Source organism: Rhamphochromis sp. 'chilingali' (assembly GCF_963969265.1).
Source record: "Rhamphochromis sp. 'chilingali' genome assembly, chromosome: 22".
Taxonomy (NCBI): Eukaryota; Metazoa; Chordata; class Actinopteri; order Cichliformes; family Cichlidae; genus Rhamphochromis; species Rhamphochromis sp. 'chilingali'.
In genome coordinates, this window is record NC_137950.1 from 1,106,187 (window position 1) to 1,118,641 (window position 12,455).

The following is a 12,455-nucleotide window of genomic DNA, read 5'->3' on the forward strand; positions in this document are numbered from 1 at the left end:
TGGGATAGGCTCCAGCGACCCTGAAAAGGATAAGTGGAAGTGAATGGATGATAAGATAAGATAAGATAGAACTTTATTAATCCCTCGGGTGGGTTCCTCTGGGAAATTCGATTTCCAAAAAAGCACAGCACCGACAGAAGTTACAGAGTTACAGAATATTATATATATATATATATATATATATAATACACACACACACATATATATAAATACAGAGACAAATATAAATAAAATATACAAAGGGGATAAATAGAATAAATAGGAATAAAAATAAAAATACAAGTGAATTGCACATTTCAAGTATTGAGTCTATTGCACTGTTGACTATTTACAAAAGTATTGCACAAGGTATTGCACAGTGAGGTGAAGAGGCACTACAGCTTAGTTGTTCCCCCCTCCTTTGTCCTCCTGTTTCCCCTCCCTCTCCCCTCCAGAGAGGAGTTAAACAGTCTGATGGCGTGTGGGACAAAGGAGTTTTTAAGTCTGTTAGTTCTTGTCTTTGGGAGAAGCAACCTGTCACTGAACAGACTCTTCTGGTTGTTTATGGCTGTGTGCAGAGGATGCCTGGCATTGTCCATAATGTCCATCAGTTTCTTTAATGTCCTTTTCTCTGCCACTGTCACCAGAGTGTCCAGCTTCATGCCGACCACAGAGCTAGCCCTCCTGATCAGTTTCTCCAGCCTGGATGAGTCCTTCTTTGCTGTGCTGCTCCCCCAGCACACCACAGCATAGAAAAGTACTCCAGCAACCACCGACTGGTAAAACATCCTCAGGAGCTTCCTGCAGATGTTAAAAGACCTCAGCCTCCTGAGGAAGTACAGTCGGCTTTGGGCTTTTTTATACAGGTGCTCTGTGTTGCATGACCAGTCCAGTTTATTGTCCACCCACAGCCCGAGGTACTTGTACTTGTTGACCACCTCCACCTCCTCCCCCTCTATCTGAACCGGCAGTGGACCTTCTCTGGACCTCCCGAAGTCCACAACCAGTTCCTTAGTCTTTGAGGTGTTGAGTTGCAGGTGGTTTGTGTGACTCCATGCGACAAAGTTCCTCACCAGACTTCTGTACTCCTCTTCCTGATCATCCCAGATACACCCCATGATGGCTGTGTCGTCTGCAAACTTCTGAATGTGGCATAATTCAGAGTTGTAGCAGAAGTCAGAGGTGTACAGGGTGAAGAGAAGAGGGGACAGCACAGTTCCCTGTGGTGCTCCTGTGCTGCTGACCACAGTGTCAGACGTGATGTCCTTCAGCCTGACGTACTGTGGTCTGTCGGTGAGGTAGTCGGAGATCCAAGCCACCAGGCAGGGGTCCACCTCCATCCTGTTCAGTTTTTCCTGAAGCATACAGGGCCGGATGGTATTAAAGGCACTGGAAAAGTCAAGAAACAGGATCCTGACCGTGCCTTTTCCCCCATCCAGGTGTGAGTGGGCTCTGTGTAGGAGGTACAGGATGGCATCCTCCACTCCGACACCCGCCTTGTATGCAAACTGTAGTGGGTCCTGGGCATGTTGTACCTGTGGTCGGAGGAGGTTGAGGAAGAGCCGCTCTAGAGTCTTCATAAGATGTGACGTCAGTGCCACCGGTCGGAAGTCATTCAGCTCATTGGGCCGGTTCTTTTTGGGGACCGGGACGATGCAGGATGTCTTCCATAGGGCGGGCACTCTCCCCAGTCGCAGACTGAGGTTGAAGACTCGTTGTAGCGGCTCCCCAAGTTCAGCAGCACACGCTGGATGGATGTATGAACTCACAAAACTCGCTATCATTTAGGAGTGAGGCCAAAGTTTTAGTTTTGGTGTCAATCCTAAGTCCCATGAGAGTGATAGCGGTGCATGGTCAGATAGTGTAATTGGTAAAATTCCAATATTGTTAATTCTATGTTCTTCTGTTTTGGAGGTAAAAAATAAATCTATCCTGGAATAGGATGCATGTCTATGCCAGTAAGAAGTATAACCTCTGACTCTAGGAAACCTATTTCTCCAAACATCAGTTGGTCCCAGTTCAGTTGTTAAGTGTTTTAGAGCTTTACTCATGTGAGACACATGACTTTTAGAGCTTGGTTGTTTGTCCATGTAAGGTGACAAGACACAGTCAAAATCACTCCAAGCAGTAAAATACCAGAACATTAAAAATTGTATGAACTTTGGCTCATCCTCATTAGGGGCATAAATATTGAAGAGAGAAACCAATACTCCATCGATGGAGCCATTGACCATAATGTACCTTCCATCTGGGTCTTTAGGATAGCCACCCCTCTTTTCCTGCCAGATTTGTGAGATGAATAAAACACTTGTTGTGCCCACGACCTTTTTAGCTTGTCATGCTCAACATCAGATAAATGTGTCTCCTGTAAAAAAGCTATGTGACCTCAGACCTCTACATTGGAGAGACCAAACAGCCACTTCACAAGCGCATGGCACAACACAGAAGAGCCACATCCACAGGACAAGACTCAGCAGTCCATCTGCATCTTAAGGATAAAGGACACTCTTTCGAGGATGCCAATGTTCACATTTTGGACAGAGAGGACAGATGGTTTGAAAGAGGAGTGAAAGAAGCATCTATGTCCACTGTGAGCGACCATCTTTGAACAGAGGCGGGGCTTACGACACCAACTCTCTGCCATCTATAATCCAGTTTTGAGATCCTCCCCAGACGCCTTAACGCCCACTCACATCCTGGGCCATCTGACCTCAGGAATTCGCATGATAAGGTGGGGCCAGGTTTCACAATGAACACACCCGAAACTCTGGCTGATTGGGACCCACACCCAGTTTCACACCTTGGCTCAGGCGATTAGAGGATCATCAGGGGGTCCTTTGTCCCTCTGTGGGGGGAAACTCCCACTAGGTTTATATCTGGGACTCTCCACCATTTGACCTTAGAACTGAAGAAGCTTCTCGGATGAGAGGTGAAACGTCTTCAAGTAACTTAAAGAAGTCCAGACGCTTTTCTTTGCAAGCTCCTTTGACTACGATGACCTGGATGACTGAGAACCTTCACAGACATATGTGACAATTGAAACTTTGTAGCTGACCTAGTGTTACCTCTTTTAACGGGGCTGTGGAGGCCTTTGACATTATAACTTATGACTTTAAGCAAATCCATCTTAACTCTTCAGAGTGAAGTTACAGATATCTGGGAGCATAAGTAATTTTGAACTCCATGATGACCCAAGGATTTTGCTTAACATAGGACAAAACAAAAGGAACCATCAAACCAACAAACCAAAAACGAATATATAAAGCACCTTGTACAAGTTTTTTACCCATCAAATGATCCCTGGGAGAGCAAGGGACCTGAGCAGGTCAGACAACAACAAGACAAAAAGTCAACAAGTCCTCGAATGCAGCTAACTCAAGTTTAGATGTCTTCATATGAAATGATGAACTGAAGTTCGGGGAGAATTGCTGCGAGCAGTCTCAGTGCAACCAACAGGTCTCAGTGCTGTCTGCTAGAACAATAGTGGAACTCAGGCCTGCACAACTTGCAACTAAGCTCTGTGATGTAGCTTACTGAAGTAAAGAACTCCGAGTTACCTTCCACCTTGGTCCAGGAGATAAGACCATCATAGTTCACCACCTGCTGGAGAAAGTATGTTTTCCTTGACATAATCCATGGCTTTGGCAGCATCCACAAACTCTTTTTCAACGTTGTTGTAAGAGACAGGAAATCTGGCAGGGTACAGGATGTGGACTCCCAGTCTATCGTGGAGTATCTTCCTCACGCAGTGAAAGCTGCCCTGACTTTCGCCACCCTGCCGTGTAGTCGGGGAATATGGCGATTGGGTTTCCGTTGAAGAGTAGTTTACCTCTGCGCACACTCCTGAGGATGTCCACGGCATCTCCTTTGCTGTTTGATTTAGCAATGATAACTTGTGGGGTATCCCCGTGTCTCCGTTGAGTCAGACTACGATGAAATCTTTCCACGCGGACTTCCCTGTCAAGCCAAAACACCTCTTTCAGGAGCGCTGAGACCGCCTCCGGTGAGCTGGATCCCTGGGTTTCAGCCACACCGGTGGCTCGGCTTGGATAGCGGTAGTTTTGCTATTGATTTCTGCCGTGCTCTCATTGCCTACAACATGCTGGCTCATTATGATGATGGGACTTTCAGATGAATACAAGAAGCTAATAGAAGGGCTGCACGGTGGTGCAGTGATTAACCTCACAGCAAGAAGGTCCTGGGTTTGAATACACCATCTGAGGGTGCATGTGATTATTAAAGTGGGACATCTGTCAGAATCACTGTACTGGGTTGACTTTCACAGATGCTCATTTCTGTTGTGGCCACAAGGTGGCAGTAATTTACTGTCCTGTACATCACTGATGACTGAGGATCTTCTAGACCCAGCAGTCTTAGCTAATTACAGGCCAATCTCCAACCTTCCTTTATATCAAACATCCTTGAAAGAGTAGTTGTCAAACAGCTAACAGATCATCTGCAGAGGTTTATTTGAAGAGTTTCAGTCAGGTTTCAGAGCTCATCACAGCACAGAAACAGCTTTAGTGAAGGTTACAAATGATCTTCTTATGGCCTCTGACAGTGGACTCATCTCTGTGCTTGTCCTGCTAGACCTCAGTGCAGCGTTCGATACTGTCGACCATAATATCCTATTAGAGCGATTAGAACATGCTGTAGGTATTACAGGTACATTTAGGATAAATATACACTTTGCTCAAAACATTTGTAATTTTGTTACCCATAAATTTGCATAATTATGGTTAAAAAGCTGTACAGTGATGCACATGTCTGAGAGCGGCACAGAGCTCTGCATAGTCCTGTTCAGTACTGATGGAAGCAGATTTATAGTTATTGTTGTGTTGTTGGTGTCCCTGCAGTCTCATCGTTTTGTGTATTTTTGATCTGAACATTCAACACACAATAATGCAAATTTCCAATTCCTGTTCTTCTTCCTGTGAAACATCACTTACACGACATAAAACCATCTAAATCCACAGGGTCTCACTCCAAAGGTGGATTCTCTGGCATCGGTGGAGATCCGGCGTCTACAGGAGCAGAACAGCGCCCTGCGTGCTGTGGTTACCCAGATGAGAAAGGACATGGAAGGTCTCGGCCATCTCCTAGTCTTACCTAATGCTGAGGCACCAGTGCAACCTCCGTATCAGGAATCTTCAGCCTCCAAAGGCAACACAGCAGGTGCTGTCTGGCTCTGTATACAAACCTTGATGAGTTTCTGCATCACTGTGACAAACTATACACGCAAACCCTTTCAGTGGGCTCCACATGCTAAGATAGATTTGACCCAGTGACCCACATCACTGCTGCTGATTCTTCTGTTAAACATGCTTTTGTTGAACTTACAGCCACAGACACTCTGCTCATCGCATGTAAGAAAGAAAAGCTTAGAATTATCATGAACTTGTTTTCTGTTTTTCATTTTAATGTATAAAATAATAGCTTTGGATAATCTGAGTGTTAAGCTAAACTTTAACACTCCTTCTCCTTCTCTGTAAAACTGGACTCAGACTCCCGTCAGCCTCTGGAGCAGGAGGTGCACCTGTCAGGTAAGCACCTCGAGGAGCAGCGAGGAGGTGTCACAGGACTGTCAGGCCTGGCTTCAGCCATGGAGGACCCACAACACATCAATCCAGGCAGATCACAGCCTGAAAATCAAGCTGGTATTATTCATACTGTTAATTTCCTCCATATAACCCCAAAACATTACGTTAGCTAACACAAACACTGTAAGTAGATGATAGAGAGGAACATAAGGCGTTAAGCAGCAGAGGTGTTTGTGGCGGTTGAACATGTTCATCTTCCACAGTCACTGAAACCTGTATCTTTGACGTTTGTTGGTCACATTGTCTCCCTCATATCACTGCATCATATTTGTGCCGTGGGTCCTCAGGTGGTTCGTGTCTGGATGAACGTGGCAGGTGCCCCGCTGTGACACGTGTGGAGTCAGCTTCCAATGACATCACACAGCAGGTACTACAGGAGGTTTATTGATCTGTCAGTGGAGGTGGAGCCACTGATCTGCTTAACCCTACCTATCACTGTTAGAAAGCACAAAATGGTTTCATCATCATCTTTTCAGAGGACACTGGTGCAGCAGCTCCAAGGAGACAGCAAGTATGTGAAACCAGCTCTGATGTGTGGCGTGTTTAAGAGCGTCCATCCTGCTAAAAATGACCCCCAGCTCCTTCGCGTCAGGCTGAAGCAGGCAGCGTCCTGCATCGCCCGTTTGAGCAGAGAGAAACAGCAGCTGATAGCGCTGGGCAACCGCCTCCGTGCCCAGATCGCCGCCGACGGACGGCAGGGTAGAGTTACACACCCGTCACTGCACACCCCGGTACAGCACAGCAGGGTGGCTGTGCTGGGAGGCTGCAGCCCAGCCCAGTTTACTGGAAGCATAAATGAATTTAAGGACAAACTGAGACGCTGGCAGTACAAAATCAAACTGGACCTGCACAGTCACACTTTTCCTCTTAAGAATAGTCGGATGGTGTGCCGCTATGAATTGTGGGGATTATTTACTCTCCTGTTGTAAAGAATGCTCCGGTTAATTGTATGCTAAAGGAGGTAATAAAGGACATAATGAAGTTTCCTTTAGAGAAGGAATGTGATTCCAGCACCTGTGAGTTCAGATACTGCAGGTGAAATCACACAGTTAGGAACAGCACGTACCTGATCGTCATCATCTCAGATCAGTCTGACATCACTCCACCTGACCAGTTAGCCTTCTTTTATTCAGTTCCTGTTGGCACTGACGTGGGCTTTCCTGCTGTTTCCTCCTTTTAGGAATGTAAAACAGCGACTCAGGGCCTTTTTGAGGAGACAGCAAACGACAGCAAAAGCATTTAGAGTTCCAGGATTGTGGAGTCACACGTATATCAAATGTTCTGCAGCGACTGCATGAGAACGTTTTATTACTGGATGGATTCAGACACAGCAGTACTGTGTGGGGCTGCAGTGGGAAAAGTTACAAGAAAAGTGATTCAGACTCTACGCGTATGGACTATTATTAGCATGCATGTGTGGTGTTTGTTTCCACAGGTGGATGATATATTCTGTGGTGTTTACAGACAGACTCATGAAAAATTAAGCAGTCAGAGGTCCTTAAATATCTCTGTGTCCAACAGCACCGGGGGGGCTGGAGAAGGACACCCCCACAGAGAAACTAGGAGACCACCATGGCCGCCTTTCTGCTGTGGAACAGCTGCAGTACCAGCTCACCACTCAGGTATCTGCTCAACAACGTCCTCGTCCTCTTCTCCAGCAGGTTTACAGAGGTTTGAATGTGTTACTTTGTTGTAGATGTCATTTGAAATGGATACAAATGCCGTGGTCGCCATCCCTCAGTATCACACTGACACATGAGTGCAGGCGGCACTTTGTGCAAATGTGTTGAAATTAAAAATCTGACGTTTTTACTTGAGGGGAAAGTATGTGCTTTACTTTAATAAGAACACGTCCGTGTCTGTGCTGCACCGGATACAGTGTTGGTGTGTTTGTGCCATCAGGAGCTGCAATATGCACTGATGCAGAGAGCTTCTGCTGCTGCTGAACAGCACATCCCACCAACAAAGAGCCAGGCTTTCTTCAAAGGGACTGCAAACACTTGCCATGGGCTCAAACCCAGAGACACGTCTGAGGTGAGAGCCTTGAAGAATGCATTAATGCACTGCCAAGCCCAGCTGGCCTGTTCACTCCCTGCCTGGATGGCTGTGTTCTCCTCCAACATGCTTGTTATGTTGAGTGGTGTTCCTAAATGGCCTGTGGTTAAATGTGTGGGTTCAGTAACACTAGAAAAATGCTGCATACTGTAAATGCAAGTACACATTTGTGTGTATATATTAATGAAGTAGTAAACATCAGAAGAGTAAATCTGTGATTCGCACAGCCGTAGTGTAAAATAACTCTTCTTCTTCTTTAGACACGCTCACAGCTGCACTTGTCCAGGACTGTGTCGCATGAATCGCTGTGCTCATTAACGATGCTGTGGGACACTCTGGATCGTGGACTTACGGACTCAGAAGGTATCCACATCCTCCCCACGATGCGCTGTACTCGCAGTCTTTGCACATCACTGTAGTGTAGTCAGAGCACTGAGTGTCAGTTTGTAGCAGAAGACAAAACAAGTTCACAGCCAGCATCACAAACATTCATTTCATCTCATTTTGTATCTAGTTTGTGATCATAAGTACAGTTACTCTATGTTACTGGAATAAAACAAACTCTGCTCCCAGTGTGAGTCAGCGACAGATCAGCTGTTGCTCAACGTGTGGCCTGGTCTCTGTCAGCGCTCCAGGGAACAATTTCCCAACCAGATAAAGCTGACTTGCAGTGATTGGCATCATAGCAGTCAATAATTGTGAAACCAGAAAAACAAAGCACAAAGTTTGAATGATGTGTTGATAAAGGATGAGTTAGAGATGTCTGTGATAGCTGTTAAAGCAACAGTGCTGCTTTCTTGTGTACAGTTCCACTGTGGGAGAAACGTGAGTCTATCTTCTGTCTTTACCGACATCCAACAGTGAACTCTGAGACTGATGACTTATTTAATTATTTATTTATTTAGGACAGTGCATGTTAATGAACATAAATGTAAAAAAAACAAAACAATTACATGAATGTAAACATGCCAGATTATAGCCAAAGGCTAATTTCCATCTGTTGTCCTTAAACATAAAAAAATAGACATAATAAACTTATTTGAGCCAATGTTTCTGGGTGGTTCAGCAGGTAGAGGAGGTCATGATGAACAGGAAGGTACAGACACATCGAGCTACAGACCATCTCTAACTCGGACCACAGCCACAAATCTTCTTGTCCATCCAGCAGGTCGTCTCCAGTCTTCATGTGAAATATCGTTGGGCAACAGGCTGGGCCCAAGTTACTCCGTGAATGTTAGATAGAAAGTGCTTAAAGTGCTTGTGTGGATGGATGAGATTGCAGAAAGCACTGAGTGCTCAGTTACAGCAGAACAGTGCTAAATAAGAACGCGTCCACTTACCGTTTATTTCCTTCTGTTCAGCCCTGACAGCTCATTTCAGTGATGATGATGAATGTCTGCCTTTGGTGTCACTGTCATGGGGATGTGCTTCGTGAGTACAGACGTGAGGTCTCACGTCGTTTTGGGGATGGGAATGATGGTGGAGGGCGTCAGACTGGTGGGAATGGCAGCACGAGTCAGGGAGAGGTTGAACTTTGTACTGTTGTTGTTGTTTGTCAACAGAACTGCATAAAAATCAGCAACAGAATCCTTTTATTCATTTTAGGCATTATGTGGTACATATATATATGGGAAGCATCACTTTAGCTGAGCTGAGCACACATGTCATAAATACACTTGTAGCATCTGTAACCAAACCAGGTAATGAACAGCTGGTTGAAACTCGTGGGAGTTATGATGTCTTTGAACAGTTTATAGATCATAGACATGGCACGCATTAATAGGCTGCACTGGACCAACCTGCACCGACACGTCACTGCAGCGAATCGCAGTGACCTGTGCTGCTGTTAGTGTGTTTTTGGATCTGAATTCAACAAATGAAACAGTTGTAAGTCAACTTCTTTTGTCTCTCCAAAAGGTGAACGTGGGCTCAGGAGCAGACAGTCTGGTGGCTCTGGAGTCCAGATGATGGTGCATGGTAGTGGTGTGATTCCCAGCCAGCCCCAGACTGAGGTCCAGCAAAGCAGGAGCCAGTCTAAAACACTGCCAAGCACTACCAAGACCAACAGACCTGCAGTCCCTGCCAGGATCAGCAAGATCAGAAACTACAATGTTAAAGACTGAGATGGATGTTGAGGACAAGCCCAGACCAGAGCTCCCAGCAGCTGGCACACTGGGAGTAACACACGAGCATCACGGACAACACAAAAAAGAGAGAAGAGTGGGACAAGGAAGGGAACGAGACTCTGATGGATGTAATGAAGACAATCAGACAGAAAACAACAGCAAACACACACCAGCAAAGGAGGACACAGGCCACATACACAAGAACACTCACAGTAAACATGAACACAAAGACAAAAACACTGCAGGACAGAGACAATCGAGACAGAGACAGGACGGATAAGAAACACTCAAGGGACCAAAAACCTGAAACTGGAGCTGAACCACACAGTCCATCAAACTGAGCAGGAAGCAGAACTCGAATAACACAACAGGACAACTATGACTGACCGACAATGAAGCTATACAACAAACAGGTTACTGAATAAGATGTGATTGTTTTCATGCACATATGCACCGCAGCAGAAGGAGAAAACAAACCCTGACCAGCAAAAACCTGAACAGAAATCAAACGTGTTGAACCCACGTGAGAGTTTCAGGGAGGAATATTCATGATTTTAAGGAGCGTTACACCTTTATTGCTGCGCTCTCACACACTCTGTCAGATCCAATAACTGAAGAAACTACAGAGACACAGAACACACAGGAGCATACAGCACGAGGCCTTAAACACACACGAGGGGACGAGGCAGAGTGGACACCACAGGGGACACGGCTGGACAGAGTCACAGTAAGGGACTGTCAAAATAAAACAGGAAACGTAACACTGACACAGACACAAAGACGGACGAACCATGGACAAAAAGGTAAAGACACATGGAGACACGTGGAGGAAACTAATAAACCTGAAGCTAAACTAGAGTCACAAAAGTGAACTAACAGAATCCACAGAAAGACGAAGAACCAACCTGAGGAGCATGAGGAAGTAACACTGATCAGTGGGTTAGAACTCCAACATAAATTCACGTACTCGTGAATAAATCCTTTATAAAGTTAAAATGTGTCCCCATCATTGTTCCAGTCTTGTTGTCCTTCAGTACATCTTCATGTCCTTCTAGTGGGAGGTTTCAGGTTTTGTCCTGTCGTGTGTAATTCTCTCTGGTGTTCATCCGTCTCTGTGCACACGAGGACAGTCGCACACAAACACTGTTGCAGCAGACCACGGTGGCTTCCACGCGAGCAGCTTCAAAACATGCTTCATCCCCGAGAAAGTATCTGCTTTACCACAGAGATCAGCTGGGTCATCAGCGTACACTGTGGGTGTGAATCAGAGCAGACAGTGGTGTGTCTGCGACAGAAACAATCACTGACAGGTTTGCATGTAAATAAAGCAACTTGCTTTGGTGAACTCTAAACACTCTGTCGTCATGGTTTAACAGACACATGATCAAATCTACAGGCAGCTTCTTTCTGAAACACGAGCAGCTGCTGCTGTTTCTCCTCAGGTTCAGAAACCCACTCCTGTTACATGTTGTTGTGGAGAAACAGGAAGTGCATTTCTCCCCTGGAATAGAGATTTTATAAGTGCTGGAGACCATATTTCATATGCTCCATATGATATCAGCTGTCACCCTGCCACATTTCCTCTCACCTCTCAGTAAACCTTTGTCAGTCCGTCCTTTTATTCCTGATATTCCCAGATACCAAACAGGTGATACACACTGCTAATTTTGTACACTGACCCACTGTGTGTTGTTTGGGACTGTCCCCTTCACTTTCATTATATTATCATAGTATCTGTGGAAAACCTGGGAAACGCTGATCTGTGAAATACAAGTGTGGGCGTGCACAAAGTGTTTCGACACAAAGTGAACCATCATCAGGACATCATGTGTGGCAGCACTGGTATAGGGACACACAGGTGAATGCTGGGTGACAGCGAGACACACCTGAACTCTGAGTGCTTTGTATCACGCTCACTGCCTGCAGCACTCACATGGATGCAGATTCAGCTTGAGCGTTTTGCCCAAGGGCACTTTGTCATGCAGCCCTGAGGATCCACAGACAGGCTTTACTGTGGGGTATGACATGAAGTTATTTCAGACAACACGAGCTGTACCTGAGCTATCATCCATCCACAGACCTACATCGTGGTGAATGCACCTATTTTTATATAGCAGTCACACACTCACACAAGCACTTTCTTCTGTTTTTTCTCACATTCACACACTCCGATGGATGTGTGAGTAAATCTTGCCTGAGGATATTTGGCAAGCAGACTGGATCAGCAGGGACCGAAGCACACGCTCCAGTGTGAGACCTGCCCTGGCTTCTGAGGCTCCAGGTGGGACACACAGGTCACGGTGTGGCTGCTTTGGTGAGCTGTGTGCTTTGTGTAGATGAGTGTGATTGTTGTGGTCCATTACAGGACACTTCACCTCAGCTGAGGAGCCAAAGTCCCGATGAGCTGGATGGAGCTGATGAGTACTGACCATAGGTGGAGCTGGAGGTCAGCAGCTCCTTACACCATCATGCGACTGAACCGTGAACTCCAGTAACCCTGACAAGTCACGCGAGCTCTCCTGGCTACGTCACAGTTGGGTCCCGCCCTTTAATCACCCTATCTCAACAGTGGCTGCAGGTCTGCAGCGATTGGACGAAGCCTCACATCCTCGCTCCGTGATTGGCCAGCTTCGCCTGTCATCCAGAAGTTGCCGGCTGCACCTTCGCATCGTCAGCTGCGGTGTAACGTTGAGCA

At 46.0% G+C, this 12,455-nt stretch overlaps 1 protein-coding gene across 7 annotated transcripts in view; it reads left to right on the top strand.

Annotated features, from left to right (window-relative positions):
• Nucleotides 1-12,352, top strand: part of ccdc57 (coiled-coil domain containing 57) — a 25,186-nt gene extending 12,834 nt beyond the window's left edge. For 5 of the 7 annotated variants that reach the window (XM_080872783.1, XM_080872786.1, XM_080872782.1 and 2 more), the window contains 8 exons: nucleotides 4,956-5,154; nucleotides 5,484-5,636; nucleotides 5,867-5,946; nucleotides 6,056-6,278; nucleotides 7,101-7,201; nucleotides 7,482-7,613; nucleotides 7,895-7,997; nucleotides 9,552-12,352. In XM_080872783.1, coding sequence (XP_080728909.1) covers nucleotides 4,956-5,154; nucleotides 5,484-5,636; nucleotides 5,867-5,946; nucleotides 6,056-6,278; nucleotides 7,101-7,201; nucleotides 7,482-7,613; nucleotides 7,895-7,997; nucleotides 9,552-9,757 — 1,197 coding nt within the window. In that variant the 3' untranslated portion in view covers nucleotides 9,758-12,352. Of the gene's footprint in view, nucleotides 1-4,955; nucleotides 5,155-5,483; nucleotides 5,637-5,866; nucleotides 5,947-6,055; nucleotides 6,279-7,100; nucleotides 7,202-7,481; nucleotides 7,614-7,894; nucleotides 7,998-8,700; nucleotides 9,486-9,551 lie in introns of those variants that run through there. The other 2 variants (XM_080872784.1, XM_080872788.1) reach the window with 2 other exon arrangements.
• The last annotated feature ends 103 nt before the right edge of the window (nucleotides 12,353-12,455 follow it).